Here is a 17,743-nt window from a genome sequence, read left to right as displayed (position 1 = left end):
CTCTAATGGGTTGTCTGATTATTCTTTTTAATCTCTAGGTCCATAGACCTTTACCTGGAAATCTGAAATCCAAAAAGCTCTGAAAACCAAATGTCTTTTGTTGTTGTAGTTGAGGAAGATTTGCCCTGAGCTAACATCTGTGGCCAATCCTCCTCTTTTTGCTTGAGAAAGATTAGTCCTGAGCTAACATCTGTGGCCAGTCTGCCTCTATTTTGCATGTGGGTTGCCACCACAGCATAGCTGATGAGTGGTGTAGGTCCATACCTGGGAACCAAACCCACAAACCTGGGCCACCAAAGCAGAGTGTGCTGAACTTAAGCACTACAACATGGAGCTGACCCCCCAAATGTCTTTTTTTTAATAACTTATTTAGCAGCAAAACCTGACTTGAACTTACATGAGGCTGTTTGTAGCCTTTTGTTTTTATCCTACTTAGCATGACTATTCATACTTTTAGTTGCAGAAATATGAATGTGTTCGATTATGGGATCGTGTTCCAAATCCTGTAGAAAATGTTATGTAAATACAATAAATGCACCATTTACCTTTCTAAAATAAAATTTTTAAAAACCAGCTTTCCAAAACATCTGGTTAAGGAATTGTGATGTTGTATGGGAGCATTTCCAATGCTTGCTTAGGTAAAAGCCCAAGAACTATGGATATTTCTGTAGTAGAAAACTATTAAAGGTAAATATAGTAGGGTAACAATATATGAGTTAAGTAGTAGATTTTAGAGTTAGTAAGGGACTCATTGTTAACGAAAGTAAATTGTTAGATAAATTCATGAGACAGAACATAGTACCCACATGTATAAATTATTCTGTCTTGCAGGAGCTCATGTGACACAACATTCTAATGTTGTTTCCATTTCACACAGTGAACACATTTGGAAGGTAAAATCATGAGTCCAGTGAGGTGGTCATTAGAGTTTTTAGTCTTACGGTTTTTGTATGTGCACAGGACAAGTTTTTCTCATTTTTGTGCTAACAGCTGCCAGTGAAGTGATATATCTTTGACAAAGAAGGTGTTTTTGTCACTTTGTAAGTTTAGATGACTTATCTTAAAAGGTATTTTGTTGCAAAATTAAGAACACTCTCTTGGGGAAAGCCCTAGATTTGTAAGCACACTTTTAAAAACTTAAACTAGTGTTACATAATGCCTTTTGAGAGTCAATTTCCCCAACTTCTTCTCTTTAGTGTTCTATATCTGTATTTTTAATGGGTTATTGTGTCTTTATGAGGTGAAAAGGTAATAGAAAAATATTTATGGTCACCAGTTTCCTTATGTGTTAAATAAGTTTGATATCTCTGTATACACTAGTTAAAGTATACTCAGGCAGCTCTATGATAAATGTAAAAAAAACATAATTTAAGGTTTAAGATTTGGAGAAAACTGATGAAATGGGAAATGTAGAAGCATATATATATGCTTTAATTTTATAAGAGGAACCGATTACCCCTGTAACCCAGAATTAGCATTAAAATTTAAAAAGAATACATTGTAGGTCCCTTCCGTATTCTTTTCCTCCCCTTTCTTCATTTAATATAAGACTAAATTCCTTACATTAAATATATGTTTATATTATATTTAAAGGCATTTGTGTTCTTTTTACATAATTAACACTATTTGTAGGTGTTAATCATCATTTATCATCTCATCTGATGTGAAAGAAGCAGGAAAATAGGACCTCCCTTGGTCCTACAGCTTCAAGGAACTGGAATTGGGCCAACAACCTGAACCAGCTTGGAAGCAGATTCCTACAAAGAGCCTTCTCCATAAACCCTAAGCAGAGAATCCAGTCAAGCCCATCCAGACTTCTGACCTATAGACCTGTGAGATAAGAAATGGGTATTGTTTTCAGCTGTTCTGTTGGTGGTAATTGTTGTGCAGCAATAGAAAACTAATATAGAATTTCGTACTAGAAGTGAGTATTTGTTTTTTGTTGCCTGCAACAAACTACCACAAACTTAGGGGCTTCAAACAACACCCTTGTTTTTTATCATAATTACAGTTCTGTAGGTGGGAAGTCTGGGTGGGTTCTCTGCTTAAGGGTCTTACAAGGCCATATCAAGGTGTGGGCAAGACTAAGTTCTTATCTGGAGGCTTTGAAGATCAATTTGCTTCCCAGCTCATTCAGATTGTTGGTAGAATTCAGTTCCTTTAGGTTGTAGGACTCAGCTTCTTGTTCTGTTGCTGGCTGTTGGCCAAGGACTGCTTTTAGTCCCTAGATCTCTTAGGGGCCACTCTCAGGCCGTCTTGTGGTCCGTCCATCTCAGCGGTGGAGAATCTCCCTCATATCAGATCTCTTACATGTACCTAGCTTTCTGACTTCTTCTCTGCTCACTAGCCCGAGAAAACTCTGTTTTTAAACAGTTCGTGTGATTAGATTAGGCTCCCCAAGGATAATCTCCCTTTTGTGATACAGCATGATCATAGTAGTAATGTCACATCATATTCACAGGTTTCACATTCATATAGGAGGGCATTCTATGAGGGCGAGGGGATGAGAAGTCATTCTTCGAATTCTGCTTACCCTTTGGCAACTAGTGACTAAAGTTGTAAGTACATTGAGGTGTTGTAATGTAGTGGGCTCCGGAATCAGATTGTCTTGGTTTGAACCCTAGCTTCAATACTTAACTAGCTGTGAAACCTTGGAAAAATTATTTATTCTGTTTGTCCCTCAGTTTCCTCATCTGTTAAACGTGGTTAATATGTAGCACCTACTTTATAGGATTGTTTTGAGGAGTACATTATATAACATGTGTAAAGGTGCTTAGCAAAGTGCCTGATAAATGATAAACATCTAATAACTGTTAGCTATTATTACTATTGTTATTTCTTCTTTAAAGCAGGATCCTTTTCTTTCATGTTTCAGTTTTCATAGAATGAACTTGACTAACTCTAAAGCATATGTTCAGTAAAAGTAACCTGATACTACCCCAAATGGGAGCCTTTCGTCGTTATGGAATCTGACTCATGTGAGCATCCCTCAGGTGGAAGTGTGAGCTTTATTCCCCTGCTGCAGGCGGAGGATGTGTGTTCCTAGATAGTCTGGACCAGGTGTGTGTGGGTGTGTACCTGTGTGTCATGCAGTGGGAGGTGGGTAGAGTGGCCTGAGCTGAGACAAGTCAGCATGTGAAGGGCCCTCTGTGTAATGCTAAGGAGTTTGGACTTCTGGCAGAAAATGGGCAGCTTGCATAAACAGGCATTGGTGTGAGGAGATGGGTGAATTACAAAGAGAACTCTGACGGCAGTTTGAAGGATGGATTTGAAGATAGATTTTGAGTCAATGTGGAAAACATTCAATTATGAAAATGCTATTTATGTTCAGATAGTGGATCATTGTCAGAACATGCCCCAAATCTAAGAGCTTTTCTTGATATCTTAGCAAGAAAAGTTTAGGAAGCTCTGATGGCGGTGAGGGTGGGTCAGACTAGGGAAGTCTGGACCAGGAAGTACTGGTGGATGCTCGTGCTCAGAAAGAGGCAGAGCATCTGAGCCAGAATCAGGCCCAGGTTTGAGTAAGATTTGAGTCTGAGGGTAGATGAGAATCCAGGAGATCCGTCTATGAGGGGTGTCTAAATTAAGGAACTATAATCCACCATCTGGGTTACCCATCCCAGAAGAGTGGGCTTGCTGGCATGGAGAGGACCAAAGAGTGCCAGCTGGCGGGGACTGGGACTGGCCTCCATCTGGCTTCGGGCGATACCAACAGTGCATGACTGTGATCTTGTTAAAAAAAGGTTGGGATTGAGGAAAACGAATTCAGCGAACAGAGTGCCTACATGGAGTGTAAAGCAAGCTGGGTAGGAACCCAGTCACTTAGGCACTACGTCTGGAATGAGATACTAGATTGTCCCACAGGAGAACAAATAAAAAACGCAGAGTCAGAGCAGAATTGATGTCAGGGCTGACTCAGCAATAGCAAGCACTGAATAATCTTAGCATCTACCCGTATTCTTCTTACCCAGGCCATGAGCTGGCCTCAGATTGAGGGGATTTGAGAGTGAGGATTAAGTGGCCTGAGTGGCAGTCAGAGGGCCCAGATAGCCCAGGAAGCCCCAGATGTCTGGAAGGGACCACATTCCTGAAGGATCCCTTGGAACACCCAAGATTCCTTTTATGAAGAACTCCCCCTCCAGGGCCGTTCTCATTTCCATTGACTCGAGTGGCCCAAGCCTAGAATGCCAGCTGCGAGAAAATCAGATGAAGGGAAAAGCCCCAGCTTTCTTTATCAGAAACCATCCTCTGCTGCAGTGTTTGTGCCCTAGGTTGGACGGCATTTGTTGCCAGGCCTTTTGCTGCCAGAGCAATTATTGATGCCAGACACACTTGGTCTGCAGCAGGCAGATATTCGTATTCCAGTGATCCCACCTCCTGGCAACATAAGCCTTTTGGCAGAATTCTGGAAAATGAACTACAGTAAGAGAGAAGTGTGTACAACATGGATGTTGTGGCCCCTTGTGAGCCAGTCCTTCCATTCTCATTTGGATGATAGGAGGTGAGAGCTTTAGCTAGAAATTTTGAGTGAGGAACCTAAATCCTTCAGGAGCAAGTAGAGATCAGCTTCTTGGAGAAGACTTCTTTTCTGAACGCTCCTTAACGTGGAGGGACAATGTAAATTGCCCTTGTGGATACTGTTCTGTGGCACTCAAGGGCCTTCTGTGCCTTGTATGTGAGGGTCATATTTTGCCATCTTTTCACCGTATTGTGACACTGCTAGGAGATGGAGAGTTGGGATCCTTGGCCAACCCACCTGATAGGCTAGATGTGTGGGAGGAGGATTTGAGAAGAATTTTCTACTTTTCTCTCTGCTTACATATAGTATAAGTATTACTTAATTTTTGTATTTGTATTCCTTTCTGTGGTTACCTTAAATGTGCTTGTCTGTTCTGGTTTTGTCTGCCTTGGATTCATACCTCCTGCAGGGTTGATCTGTCTGATTTTCTCCTTTTATACTCTGCTTTTCAGATATTAGGTACCAACTTTATTTATGTTCAAGGCTTCTAAATCAACACTTTCCACCCTCATCTTTCATTCTCTCCTTAGCTCTGATTTTTAATTCCAAAGGACATTTCTATTTAGATCTCCTTTTTATCTATGAAAATTCCCAAGTTGAATGCCAGGCTTTTCTCTTCCTGTTTACTGTTTCCTTTCAAATAGCCATGGCCTTTTCAATTTCCCATTAGCATCAATGAGACAGATCATTCAGGCTTAGCATTTTGGAGTATTTGCAGCTCTTTCTTTGGCTTGTCCCTCACATTAGTTTCATAAACAGATTATACCCAGATGTTTATTTTGCAGTTACTCATCATTTTCATTTTTATAGCCATTACCTCTTTCCAGAACCTTATTAATTCACATGTAGGTCATTGTAATAGCCTATTTAGTTTTTTTCCTTTCACCAAGTTTTCCCTCCACACACAATCTATCCTGCATATTAGAGTTGTTGTTTGCCCACCCATCATCCATCCCCTTTCATCTTTCCCACTTGAATCAAGATGTTGGCCAAGTTTCCATTTTTCCTCCATGCAGCAGTATGTTATTTCCAAAAAGATGACCCCTAGGAGGTGAATCCTGATTAGTCTTAGCCATTGAAGTTTCTGTTAGATGAAGGACAAAGCATCTTAATTCATACATTTCCTGTTTATTTCCTGTTGTTTCTCTGATTTTGCTACTTGAACCACCAAATTTGAGTTTCGCGGCTTTTTTACTAACTGTGTCTTCCCAACCAAATTTACTGATATCGTTCCTCTTGCCTCCTCTTCCCAAAATGACTAAGCTGTTCTATCATTCCTTCATTGGGATGATTTTCTCTACAGTGGAGTCACATCTTATGCAGGGCTTAGGTTCTGAAACCAGTTCATAAGGCAACAATCTCATATAATTAAAATTATGGGCCATGAAAAGGAGTAGTCCTTACTATTTAAATTTATTTTCTTTCTTTGATGTTTTTCTTGTTTATTTTTTCCTTTGGTTGAACAGATGTACTTTAACTTGTGTAAATTAAATATGCGTATGGTGAAACTCTGTTGATCTTGAAATGACCTTCTGCCTCTTCTTTTGACAAATTTATATCCCATTCATTCAGCACCTGGAACTAAACTCATCGTGTGTGTTGGGGGTCCCCGAGACCACCCCCACATTCAGAGATTCACTAGAAAGCCTCATAGGACTCAGCATATGGTTGTACTCATGGCTAAGACTTCTTACAGTGACATGGTAAGAATATACAGCTGGATCATAAGGGAAAAAGGCACAGGCAGAGTCTGGAGGAACCCATGTGTAGATTTCCTTATGCTTTCTCCTCCTGTGAGGGGTCACACACAGCACACTCTCCTCCCAGTAATGAAAAGGCAGCCACACACATGTGATGATTCTTTACAAGGAAGCCCATTAGAAATTCAGTACCCAAGGTTTTTATTGGGGGCTTATAGGCACTGTCTGCTTAGCACATATCAAAATTCCAGATTCCCAGAAGAAAAGCAGGTGTTCGGCATAAACCGTGTTGTTACACAGTCTAGGCACAGTGAATCACCCTTATCTATTAACTGTTGACTGAGGAAACCTTGAGAGCCCAAGTGCCCACATGCCAGCCAAAGGCTGATCTTACAAGCGGGCCGTTCTAAGCATAGCAGACTCAGGCCTGCCCGCTTTACGCTTTTTGCACACCTGCCTTCTGTCCTGGAACCTTTCACAACATACTCTTCTCTAACATTGACTTTTCACTCTGGGCCATTCTAAGGACCTGGCGCTCTGTGTTACTTGGCATCCACGTGTACTAAATGTTTTTGAAAAGAATGACTGAAGTTCATGTGTATACCTACTTTATAATAATGAGTACATTGCTTTGTGAGTTTTTTTTTGTGGGCAGGGAAGGATTCACCCTGAGCTAACATCTGTTGCCAATCTTCCTCTTTTTTCTCCCTCCCCAAAGCCCCAGTGCATAGTTGTGTATTCTAGTTCTAAGTCCTTCTCTTCTTCAATGTGAGCCGCCTCCACAGCATGGCTACGGGCAGACAGATGGTGTGGTTCTGTGACTGGGAAACGAACCCAGGCCGCTGAAGTGGTGAGCGTTAATCACTAGGCCATCAGGGCTGGCTCGAGTTTTTTTTTTTTTTTAATTTGTGTTTTCTGTTTCCTCATTAATACTGGAGATGTTGAGTAAAGGAACTGTATTCTAGAATTTCATCTGTAGCTTTTCATAGCACATTTAGAAATAACCAATAAAGAAATGTATAGTGAATGTTGTTCAATAAATGTTGTTTACTGATAACTGATGTTACTTTTTAGAATTCTTCGGCACAGAACTATGATTGTTGGATGATTATGAGAAGGGAAAGGATGAACCTTAGTAACTGGGAAGTATCAGTTGTCTGCATTCTTATACTAACATAGTTGATTTGTTTCTGTGTTGAGTTGTATACATTTTGCAGATGTCGATGAAGAGAATACAGTTCATTTAAATGGGTTGGACAGATTCAATTTTAATAGCTGTAGGAAAACTATGTATTTAGGAAAAATCTCAAAACACAAGGACTAGAGGAGTGGAATTTGTGTTAGGAGATCAGGATCAAAAGAAAAGTGGACTTTTTCAAAAAAATTTTTTTCCTTGTGGACTGCACAGTGCTCCTTGTTATTCGGTTTTTCTATAACCTTCACATAGAAGTTTTCAGATACAAAGCATCTTTTAAAAACACCATCAAAACTGTAATCTCAGGATCTTGGAGATTATCATTGTTTTACACAACCAACTTTTTCAAATGATTTCATGTCTGACGATTAGAATTTTGCTACTAAAATTTGCTACTTCTTATTTGGTGCAATTTGTGTACCCTTTTCATATGCCACAGGGGAGGTTCTTTAAAAGCTGACTGAGGCTTTAGGTCTGTGCAAGTCTCCAAATCTATATTAAAAAATTGGGCAACTCTATAGGCTCATAAAACTCTAACCAGATTTCAAGTTTTGTACATCATTTCTGATTGATCTGATGGATGCTACCAAACTGTCAAAAGACACGCTGACTTTAGTAACGTGGTTTTCCAATTCCTTGGTGAAGTAACACTTTACTTATAGAGAAGTTATCTGCCTTTATGATATTGACAGAATCAACAAGTAAACAAGAAAGCCAGTAAGTAGTGAAAATAGATGTCACAATATTCATGCACTAACCCTTGCATGTTCTTTAAAGAAAACCCCTGAGGTAATGGGTATAGTAAGCGAATGTCAGCTAAATTCACTTTATTTATGCAATAAAAAACGTCTATCCAAAAATGTCACTAAAATTTGGATACCTACCTGAACATGTTTGTAAAACTGTATAAGGGGACAGTGGCTACTCTGTTAAGACTCTCTCATAAATTTACTGTGGAAAAGATGAGGTACTTTTCACTGTTTTTTAGTTTATGTCAGTTATTTCTTCTTTTAAAATATTAGCCCCATTTTAAAAGTACTTTGAAAAGCAAGACACGGAGTGCTTTTAAAAGTTTTACATTAAGTCTCTCATTACCTCTCATAAAATATTTTTGAGCATTTAAAGGAAATACAGGCAATGGCAGTTAAAAAAGAAAGACACATTAGCTGAGCTTTTAGTAAATAAAATATTTATTGAGATTATACCAAATAAAAGGCTTCCGTCTCTGAGCAATCCATTGCCCAAGTCTAGGATTTGCTTAGCCACATAAACCTGACCGAGTTCCTCAGTTCAGCTTGCCTTTGTGTCTTGGACCGTATCACGTGGACTTTCTTAGCACAGGCTAGTTGATGAAAAAGGCTATTTCAGCTAAGTGTAAGATGTGGCACCCAAAAAAGCTTTTTTGATTTTAAGCTGCGTCAATAGAAATCATGCCCAGATCACGGGTCATAATAGTCCTTTGCGTGCTGTATCCTGTCCCATATTAAGAGAGCTTTGAGAAATTAGTGTGCATCCCTAAGAGGACAACCAAGATAGTGAGGGAACTTAAAATCACATCAGACAAGGAAAGAGTTATTTGTCTTGTAGAAGAGAAAATAGAGAAGGAGAGACTCCTGCCTTCAGATATTTGAAGGGCTATATGTGGAAGACAAATTAAAACTACTTAAGAGGACGGACCTGGAGTTGATGGCAGTTGGTTATCAAGCAACATGTTTCAGTTTGGCATTAGGAAGAGTGTCGATTCAGCTGAAATGGCATCTGAATTTGCTGCTCCCTTTTATTGGCACCTGCTCTTACTTCAGGTGTTCAAACAGAGGCTGTTTGGATATATATTTGGATTTGATAGTGGTGTTTAGGTTATCCTTCATGTTTGTTCCCTGAAAAAGTTGACATGGCGGAAACATGGTACATATGTTCCCAGCTGTGCCATTGAAAGCAGTGTTCATCTCTAAGGTGTCTGATATCTACTGTGAGCCTCAGTTTCCCAATACTTTATGGTTGCAGAACATCCATTGGTATAAAGAACTGTCATGCGCCTTAGTCCTTTTGATGCTTGCACAGTTTGTAGAGGTCGCAGGGCAGAGACCATCATCCCCATTGTAGAGCTCAGCAGACTGCGGCTCAACGCGGTGAGAGGAAGTGACTCACTCGGAGTGATACAGTCAGGGCTTGGATAACACCTGGCTCTTCTATTCCTCGTTCAGCATTCTTCCCACTCGAGAATGCCTTCCTGAGGTTCCTTTCACCTTGAAATATTTAGGGCGCTAATTATTTGTAGTGAAAAAGAGACTATTTTTCTCATCCCTCCTTTTAAGTTATTTAACTTTGCATGTGTATTATATTTTGCATGCTCTTCAGTAAAGAGACAGGGATCTGTAAAAGCCTGTGTTTTCTCTCCCTCTGCTTTCTCATCTGAAGGTGAGAGAATCCATGGGTCTTATAATATATCCATATTAGATAGTATGGGGAGGAGATATAAGCAGATACGCTTCAGTGATGTGTATGTATCTTGGGGGGGCGGTGTCTATAAGCACCAAAGCAAGCAAGAATTTTAGACAGAATCCTTTGAAAAATAACAGGAAAAAAACTCCCACCTTTTGCTTAGAAACTATAAATCACTACAGTTTCCCAGTGATGATCCTTGCTGATTTCTGAAAGTGTGTCTCCCTTTGGTTTAAATCTGACAACAGTGTGCTGTCAGAATGGATTACTTGAGCACACTTGGTTTTTTTTGTGCTCCTAAAGATCCCCTGATGTCTGGTGAATTCAACACTGAAGGCAACCTGGCCTTACTTCAGTTAAAGACAATTGCAGGAAGAATGCCTGTAATTTAAATGCAAAAATATGGTGACATTTTATACTCTAAAGACATCTGTACTCTAAATCTTAGTGCTTAAAACTACCTTCTTTGAAAAGCCTTGTTGACAGACAGAAAGAGAAAAATATTTTCTTTAATAAATAAATCCTACAACATAACATTGTGACTTCTGATTAAGGATATTATTGCTACCTTTTTTGGAACTGATGATACTTCAGTGCCGTTAAATTTTACCTCATGTTAAATAAAATTATATCGGTTACATTTTGCCCTGTCTGGAGACAAATCTGTGTGATAAGCTTTGCCCTGGGAACCCTGATGGCCTCTATGTAGTGAGTGAAGAATTCCTTAGGCATTCGAAATGATTGAAGAAAAATAATAGAGTAAGTAACAGTGTAGACTCCTCTCCTGTGAAAATTAACCATCCAAATAATAAATAAGCTTCTCTGTCTATAGTTGACCCAATTAACAAAGAATATATTTAAATTTAGGAAAAGAAAATTTGTATTGATGACCTATTTCCAATTTTTACTTTCACTTACATGTGAGGGTTTTCTGTTTGAGCTGAATCTTTTTGTGATTTCCTCTGTCCTTGACTGGGTGGGAAGACAGAATCTGCTGTGATTTATATTCAATACTGCTAATTTGTAATCTGGACAAAGTGACAGATCCATGCTACCAGATCCCCTTGGACACTTGAAAAGTGATGTCATAGCATTTAACAGGGACTAGAACCTGCCAGGTTTCCACACAGTGATAATTTTCATTTAATATAAAGTAGCAAAAGTCACAGAGATATGAACAACTGAACTGAAGTGTGAAGGTTTTCATTTTCACACGAGGGTTTCTTTCCATTTCCTATTTTAGCTAGCTTTTTTTGTGTAACTGGCTTAGGAAGCCTGTGGAAATCAAACAGTTTGGAATTAATATGGTTTTTACTGCAAGATGAGAATGTTGACTTCATTATAGGCCCCAGGTATGCGGAAGACGATCCTCGGTAGAACAGTATCCAATACGCTTCATTTCCATGAAAATTCAAATATAAGAAGATGGTATTTGGAAGACTAGTTTTGACAGGAAAAAAATATACACTTTGGCTGCAAAGGTTAGTTTGATGCTGGAACATGATACTAAGAGGAATTTTGAATCTTCTTTATTCGTTAGACTTTAAAAATGTTCAATTTATTACCTCAGGGCTCAGTATCAAAATAAAGTAGATAAATGGTGACTTTAATAATAGCCATCAGTCTGGAGTTTTTTTGATTTGGTTTCTCTGGAAAGAGGAAGCATGGATTAGGTTATCTCTGAATGTGTGTTTTAGACGTTTCAGTGAGCAGAATGCTGTGGTTAGGATAGGAAGATCAAAGTCACGTGAGCAGATAATCTAACAGCTTTAGTGAGTGTTGAAGACTGAGATGGTGGAATGAGGAAACGGCCAGCCACTCGAAAGTTGGAGAAAACAGGTAGCCAGCAAAGCCTGTGTAGGAACTTAAAAAGTCATTTGGGTAAGGGTGTTCAGAATAAAATAAATGGGCAGTTGCTCTGTTCATAAACAAAAAAGTTATTTCAGATATGCATGTGTAGGCAACTAGAGTAGATTGCTGCCCGTGATCGTGACGTTATGAGAATATAATAATAGTAAATCAGTATGTAAACTTGAATGTATTGAACGTGACAAATTTCACAAGAATTTTAATGTAAAATTAAATGGTGCATTTCTTTTAAGCTGGAATATGGGGTGAGAAGGTAATAAACAACCAGAAAGTGCATACATCTAATGGACAGGCAAGGAGAGAGATACTAATACTGAGCAGTTGAACATAGTTGGAGCCAAAGGGCCTGGGAAAAAGGTAAAATACATAAACAAACAGTGCCCCCGGTAAATGTGCCTACAGTAACAAGCCACAGAGACATCTTTCTTATGTTTCACATCTTTGAAGAAAGAATTCCAAATGTCCAACACATCTGATATGTATTGTACTTAATACTGGGTAACAAATGTATGACAAGGGAGGGCCATTAACTAGTTTCTGTAAGTAGGGCTATCCTCTCAAACTGAGATATGCCATGGGCGTTTCCCTACGTAAAATTAGCTGGATTGTGCAGATTTCAACAACAGCTGTAGATTTTAAATTTTGGTTCTGAGAAAGTTTTTCTTTCAAGTATCTAATGGCGTTGCTACCTGCTCAGCTTAATTTAGCTGTTCGTTAATATAAATAGTTTTATTACTGTAGCTATGGAGGAACCTGGAAAGGAGACTTTATACCCAAATATTTAAAATTATTTATTTACTCTGCTTAGAGAAATGTAGACTGGTGTCCCCTTGGAGGAGAGGTGTAGAGGGCCCTTTCTCTCTGTCATAATGGTGTTGTTGGACATTTTTGGCGTGACCCGGCGGGCAGCGAGTGGAGGGGTGGGCAGGAAGGCAGGAAAATTTTCAAGGACTTCCCAAAGCAGATCTTCTCAGCATGAGTTTGTTATTTAGTGAGAAGTGTTACAGATTCCCATCGCTTCACACCTAAACATAGGAGGTATAAATATGAGTTATTTATAGCCCTAAATTTGTTTTTGGGCAATTACAATATCAAAAATTAAATTCCTGCTCCCCAGTGATAGTTGGCATTTCACTACAGGGATTTTTACGTGGTTATTGAGGATCATTGGGCATTTAAGAAAACAAGAATTGTTTGAGAAACATGGTAGTATTTAAGATAGTAAGAGTGATAGCGAACCAAGTGGGCTCACCTCCTGGTGAGTTAAATAAGACTGTACAGCAGTGGAAGTTGTCTCACAAAGTAAAATGTATTTGCAGCAAATAGGCAACGACGAATCATTTCCAAAGTCATGGCTTCCTCCGAACAAAGGAAAGCAGGAACTCTTATTTGGTTGAGGAATGAATATTCAAAAGGGAGAAGCGAGTATTGGCTTGCACAGGCTCAGTTGGAGAACATGCTTCCACATAATGAGGCCTAAGCTCCTCCTGGAGAGATCTTGCATTAAAAATAAGGCAAAGGTAATGGGCATAGCTCTTGTGGTGAGGCTTGGTCAGTTTCAGGATGGCTGGTGGTTACATCTCTGTTGAGTGCCTTGCTTGGTCAGTTTCAGGACCGCTTACATCTCCTTAACATACAAAAGGAAAAGAAACAACCTGGAAAAACAGTAATTGCTTCCAAACCCACCTTTTGAGTTTCCCGAGGCACCTAGTTGGTGACAAGAGCAGGCTAAATGTATTTTTTATAGACAGTGTATGTTAGAATCTTGAAATATCAGTCTTTGTAGTGCACGGAGCAGATGTTTTTATCTAACAGCTTTTTGAGTAACTTGACCTCTGTAGATGGCTTCCTGGTCTGTATGGTGGTGGTGGTATGTCATCTGGCCTGTGCCAGTCTGTTTGATTGCAACGCCCACCGTTTTCTCAGTTGCTATATCTGTTCCAGCCCCACGGCCTTGCTTTTCCTTGAACAGACCTAATTTGTTTCCAACTCAGGGCTTTTCCATTTGCCTTTTGTGTGCTGCTCCCCTCTGCCTGGAAACACTCTTTCCCCAGCCATCCACTGGCCTGTGCCCTCCCTTCATTTAGATCTCTTCTCACACCACCGCATCAGGGAAGCTCTGCCTGATACCTCACCTGAGATAGCCCTTCTCTCCTTGTAACTGAACTCAGTGGGTTCCTCTTGTGGCCAGTGTGGAGCTGAAAAGCACAACCAAGGCAGAAGTAGGTGAAGAAGAGGTTTATTGCCTGCACAAACAATGGAGAACACTGGGGATAGCTCCCCAAACAGTGTCTCCAGTGCCGGTGGAGACTTTATACACAAGAGCGTAGAAGATAACAGGTTTATTTGTATCAACTGTGTAACAACTATATTCTTTTAAGGCACATGTGTAGCAGGTAAACATGTTATTACATACATCACAGGATCTAAAAATGGCTGTTTGAACCCTCCCAGAGGAGGAGAATTTAAGATACTCAAGAGTTAAGGTAACTTGAAAAACTGTGCTTGAACAATTGGAGGGAGTCTTTCTGCAAACATGTGAGTTTCTCTTCAAAACAGCAACATCTGCAAAACCGGGACATCAATTTCTGCGAAACAGAACACATAGTTTCTCTGACTGAAAAACATTGGACAGACTATGTTAGTTAACTAGATCTTCAGTAACCCTTTCTTTGCCTGGCTCCCTGGTCACATCCTCACTGTGTGTCCTCCTACTCTGCTTTGGTTGTCTTCAAGGCTTATCTTTACCTGAAGTTATATTCTACGCTTGTTTACTCTTAAGTGTTATGACATTAGGCTTTATCCTTCTCATTTGCTGAAAGATTCCCAGTGCCTTAAGCAGTATTTGGCACGTGGTAGGGACTCAGTAAGTATTTGTTGAGTGAATAAATGATTGTCCAAATGTGTCATGAAAATACATATCTTATTAGGCTGGTTGTGCTTTATTTTATAAAATAAAATTTTGGAAATCAGGGATCTGTTTTTCCCCACCTCACGTCTACAAAGGTGAATTTATAGTCTGTGTATTTGTGTTACTTGGTGTTGGAGATCTGGAGTGCTAATCACTCATTCCTTCTCCTCTCCTCTCTGGATTGCAACTGAATATAAACAAAAAATGAGTGTGGGATAAAGATTGGTATATGTTTTATTAAACTGAGCAAGTACCCAGTACCCTACAAGACAGGGGTTTTAGGGAAGCTAGATTCGAAGCAACCTGTATTCAGGAATGTCCAATGGACAACCTGCTCCTTTGGCAGTTACTCTCCTCCCTCAAATTGAAAGTTGAGTAGATCTGGCCAGGAGGGCTTATGGCATGAAACAGAAAGTAGAGCGCCCACTGTCCTTCGCACCAAGCCATGAGCAGACCATGTAAAGACAAAATGGAACTTGTTATGTGCATCCACTAGTTAAAATGTGAAATTGTGGCTCAATGGATGTCAGATTCCACTGGTTAGATCAGCAAATTCTCATCGTATGGAAATGATTCAGCAAGCAGGTGGAGAGAGAAATTGAAAGGATTGCTCCAGCTCCGCCCCTTTAATTGGGGAACCAAGCCATACTACCTTGTCTGTGGAAAAAGGGGATGAATTGCAATTATGGTTATCCTCTGAACAATTGCAATTTAACACATATATTAAAAAATATATATACAAAGAAATAATTTTGACCAGAAAAGAGCCATCAGCACAGGTTGTTTCTGGGAGTTGATTACAATTGTGAGTCATCCAGACATCTGCCAAATGAAATAGTAGGTTCTATTTGTACTTATGTTTAAGGGGAAGAATGGATGTTAATCCAGCATCTATTTAACACCTGTTAATAAGAAAGGTATACACTTATGAGAAAATACCATGTTCTAACCTTGATAATTTTAGTATGACTGGTACTGACTTCAAATTCAGGAGCCTTTTATGTTTCAGGTTCGTGGGAGTAAGGGAGAAGTTCTGTACGTTTTGGATGCTACCAACCCACGACACTCCAACTGGCTTCGCTTCGTTCATGAGGCACCATCTCAGGAGCAGAAGAATTTGGCTGCCATTCAAGTGAGCTTATTTGCTTCTTATTAGTACTATGCACTGTGAGGGGAATGAGCTAATTTGTAAATGTATACCCTGTTTTAAATTTATTTCTCAATGACCTGCTGCAGATAACAGTAACTAACTCCTAAAAGCAGAGAAATCTCATCTAGACAGTCTGTGCAGGAAAGGGCAGGCCTAGCTGTAAATTGACACCTAGCTGTAAACAGATCACTTACTTTTGAGAATTCTTGAGGGAATGAATTACATGGTCTGATATTGTCCTTGGCAGATCTTGCTTTCAAGTCCTTTTAATGCATTCAGTGAATGTTTATTGATAGTTTTCTATTTGATGGTTTATCTGGCTCATAGCAAAATATTCTGTGTTGTTGTTTGGGAAAGGCTTCATGGAGAAAGTTTACTTGGGTATATCCTCATGACTAGACTTGTAGTTTCTTGAGGGTAGTATATTATTCAGGGGTCTCCAGAGAAACAGAACCAGTTGAATCTGTATATCTATATCTATATCTATATCTATATCTATATCTATATCTATATCTATATATCTATATCTGTGTCTGTATTTATCTATATCTATAGAGAGAGACAGAGACAGAAACAGGAACAGAGACAGACATGCAGAGAGATGTATTGTAAGAAATTGGCTCATGCAGTTATGGAGGCTGGCAAGTCTAGAATCTGCAGAGCCAGTGCCCCACCTTGAGTTTAAAGGCCACAGGCTGGTGTAGTATAAGGAAGAGCTGATGTTCTAGTTTGAGACATTTTGAGGACTGGAAGGCTGCTGTAGACCAGGAAGAGTTTCAAAAGCTGTCCCACTTCAAAAGCTGTCAGGCTGGGAGAGCAGATGTTCCAGGTTGAAGGCCATAGGCAGGAGAATTCTCTCTTACTCGGGGGAGGGTCACCCTTTTGTTCTATTCAGGCCTTCAACTGATTGGACAAGGCTCACCCACATGTGGAGGACAGTCTGCTTTACTCAAGTCCATTTATTTAAATGTTAATCTCATGCGAAAACACCCTCACAGAAACACTCAAACAGCTACCTGGGCACCCTGTGGCACAGTCAAGTTGACAAATAAAATTAATCATCCTGGGTGGGAACCATGTTTTATTGAATTCTGTATCCCTGTATCCCTAGTATAGTGCTGCACCTAACATTAGGCTCTGAAACAAACTATGAATTGAACTTAGATTATCCCTCAGTGGAAATTAAGGTAAGAAGAGAAAAAGTTAAGGCAAGAAGTTTTTAGAGGGGCCCTATAATTAAAACTCATTGATCAGATGGATGATTAAGAAGAAACATTACATTCTGTCAGAGAATTGACTGATCCCGTGTGAAAACCCAGCTCCTGGATCCTAAACTGCAGAAGGGAAGCAAAGCTATGGTTGGCAGAAGCAAGAGGGAAGGGAAAAGAATAAGGAAACTGACATTTCCTTGAGTATTTACCATGTACACTGTTCTAGAAGCTTCATATATATCATGTCATTTATTCATAAAAATTCTGAGAGTTTAATAATTTGCTGAGGGTTATGCTGATTTCACTCAATTCTGAGCATACAACCAACATTGGCAAGAGAGAAAAATGCACAGAATTAGGTTTTAAAGTGACCAGAAAATAGTCATCTAGAATATTCCATTTCCTGGTGTTATTTTTTGAGTACAAATAAGTATTGGATAACCAATGTGTTTACTGTCTCATTTTGTATGGATAAATGAGAGATGACTCTTACCAAAAGGCTGGGTTGGGATGGAATATAGGATCTTTTGGCAGCTAAGAGATATTCAAGCTACTTTATAGATTATTCATGACATGCATTGATCCAACCACAAATTTAAACTGATCTGTCTTTTTTGTGTTTGTGTAGACATTAAATTTTTTCCATTATATTTTTTCATGGTTTCCTGAGGCAAACTCATCTCACAGGATCTTCAGTTATGTGACAATTTTAATTTATAGACTCAATTTGAGTGTTTCTTTGTAAA

At 39.4% G+C, this 17,743-nt stretch overlaps 1 protein-coding gene across 7 annotated transcripts in view; it reads left to right on the top strand.

Moving 5' to 3' along the window:
- PRDM5 (PR/SET domain 5) overlaps positions 1-17,743 on the top strand; it is a 197,411-nt gene that overhangs the window by 54,392 nt on the left and 125,276 nt on the right. For 3 of the 7 annotated variants that reach the window (XM_058549984.1, XM_058549981.1, XM_058549983.1), the window contains exon 3: positions 15,628-15,768. The exons of 1 other annotated variant lie outside the window; for it this stretch is intronic. In XM_058549984.1, coding sequence (XP_058405967.1) covers positions 15,628-15,768 — 141 coding nt within the window. The remainder of the gene's footprint in view (positions 1-15,627; positions 15,769-17,743) is intronic. 3 more of the 7 variants (XM_058549982.1, XM_058549987.1, XM_058549985.1) reach the window with 1 other exon arrangement.

The sequence above is a fragment of the Diceros bicornis genome, chromosome 11, assembly GCF_020826845.1.
Source record: "Diceros bicornis minor isolate mBicDic1 chromosome 11, mDicBic1.mat.cur, whole genome shotgun sequence".
In the NCBI taxonomy this organism is placed as follows: Eukaryota; Metazoa; Chordata; class Mammalia; order Perissodactyla; family Rhinocerotidae; genus Diceros; species Diceros bicornis.
The sequence above is the reverse complement of the archived record's forward strand: the minus strand, read 5'-3'. Positions and strand labels throughout refer to the sequence as shown.